The sequence below is a fragment of the Centruroides sculpturatus genome, unplaced genomic scaffold (genome assembly GCF_000671375.1).
Source record: "Centruroides sculpturatus isolate CEXI.00-Female unplaced genomic scaffold, Cexi_2.0 scaffold4856, whole genome shotgun sequence".
Classification (NCBI taxonomy): domain Eukaryota; kingdom Metazoa; phylum Arthropoda; class Arachnida; order Scorpiones; family Buthidae; genus Centruroides; species Centruroides sculpturatus.
The window spans coordinates 3,781-5,596 of NW_019389527.1; the positions used below are offsets into that span (position 1 = coordinate 3,781).

Genomic DNA, 1,816 nt, shown 5'->3' on the forward strand with positions numbered 1-1,816 from the left:
CATAAGACTGCTGATAGTTTTCTTGCTATTTTCTCTGTCTATATCATCTTTATTTGGGATTGATTTAATTGTACGAAAAGGTAAAGTATATATCTATTTTCAATTTCACGTTTTTTTTATTCATTCATTTAGGTTTGTAATGCATATACAAAACATCCAAAAAAAGTTACTTCACTTTCTTTGCAACAACATATATAACTATATTTGGCATGATCTGTTGTAATGTTTTTTTTTTCAAAAACCGCGTTATATATGTAGGCACCAACGTGGACGATGGTCGATTGGCACTACAATCCTTTGTTTAGTCGTAAGTAGCGGAGCTCTTGTCGAACACACCTGAACTGTGTCGTGGCAGGTCGAATAAGCGCGGTCGTCTGACGTAACGCTCACGTCATCGACGGGAGGCCCTCTGGTGGCGACTGTAGGTGCTAGCGCCTCAGTACTCCCCCGCGAGTGTCAACGATACTTTAGGTTGAAGCGTACCCGTCGTCCAGAGCGGGTTGTGACCGGTGGTTGGGTCTCGTCGAGGTCCGTTGGTGGTGGGGGTCTCTCTTCCGTGCTGGTTGGGGCGGAAGTTGTAGGGTCGGCGACAAAGGCTGGTTTGAGGCGGTCGATAGTAACCGTCACCTCCTTGCCGTTGATGTTAACCCTGAACGTCTTGTCGGAGCGCTGGAGGACTTGGAACGGGCCATCGTATGGGGGCTGTAGAGGTTTACGTATGGCGTCGTGGCGCACGAAGACGTGGGAACAGGTCTGTAGGTCACGGAACACAAACGTCTGGTGGTTGCCGTGTTTGCGCGGTGAGACGGGACGTAGTCGTCGCATCCTGCTCCGGAGATCGGAGACGAAATCGGATGCGTCTACCGTGTTGTCGTTGTTGTTGACAAAAAATTCTCCGGGCAAGCGCAGTGTTTGTCCGTAGACCAGTTCGGCTGCGGTGGCGTTGATGTCTTCTTTGTACGCGGTCCGGACCCCCAGGAGCACTATGGGTAGGTCGTCCGTCCAGCGGNTTTCTTTCACAAGAAATGTATAAAATTACAGTACTGTATTAGACTTACGGTACCTAATTTACATACTGACAGACGATAGTTAGCGTAAAAATCTCCGTAGCGTGGCGCCACGCTAGACGGCGGAAATTATATATTTAATTATAACAAAGTTACAATAAGTTAATATATAATTATATATACAGTACCTAATTTATATATAATTAATATATAATTATATGTACAGTACCTAATTTATATATAATTTATATAATACTGTCCAGACGATAGAAATCTCTCCGTAGCGTGGCGCTACGGACGGCGGGAAAGTAGTTCGGCTTCCCGATGACGTTTGAGGTGTTTATAGGGAACTTTTAGTATTTTTTACGGATACCGGTAGCAATTTTTTCGTAGTTTTATAGGAATCGTAACTATAGGGACCGTAATTATAGGGGGGTCGACTGTATTTTACCTAATTGTATATTCAAATTTCGATCAAGTGGTTGGTAATATACAAAAATGTCATAGTAATTATATTTTTTTAGGTATCAAATAGTTGTATAAGATTTACAGACTCTGAGATAATTTTGTAAAAGTTTAAAAGTTTATAACTTATATTACAAAGTCTGTGATTAGTTTATGGAAAAGTCGTCGAGCAGGGTCAAAAATACGACAGATTCTGGCATAATTTCAAAATCAGATGATTGATGCTGAGGTAATTATTATCCAGAAACTCTTATACAGGTCGGAACCATGCTTTTTTTATGTCCCTTTTATTATATTTCTCTACGTGATTTAAGTGAGTTTTTTAAATATAAACTTAAAAATTT

At 41.3% G+C, this 1,816-nt stretch overlaps 1 protein-coding gene across 1 annotated transcript; it reads right to left on the reverse strand.

Annotated features, from left to right (window-relative positions):
• Positions 1–252: 252 nt before the first annotated feature.
• On the reverse strand, positions 253–1,013 carry LOC111617296 (the record flags this gene model as incomplete). The annotated part of the gene is made up of 1 exon (XM_023358607.1): positions 253–1,013. A coding segment is annotated over one exon (557 nt), but the record flags the coding sequence as incomplete, so codon positions are not given.
• Positions 1,014–1,816: the final 803 nt, after the last annotated feature.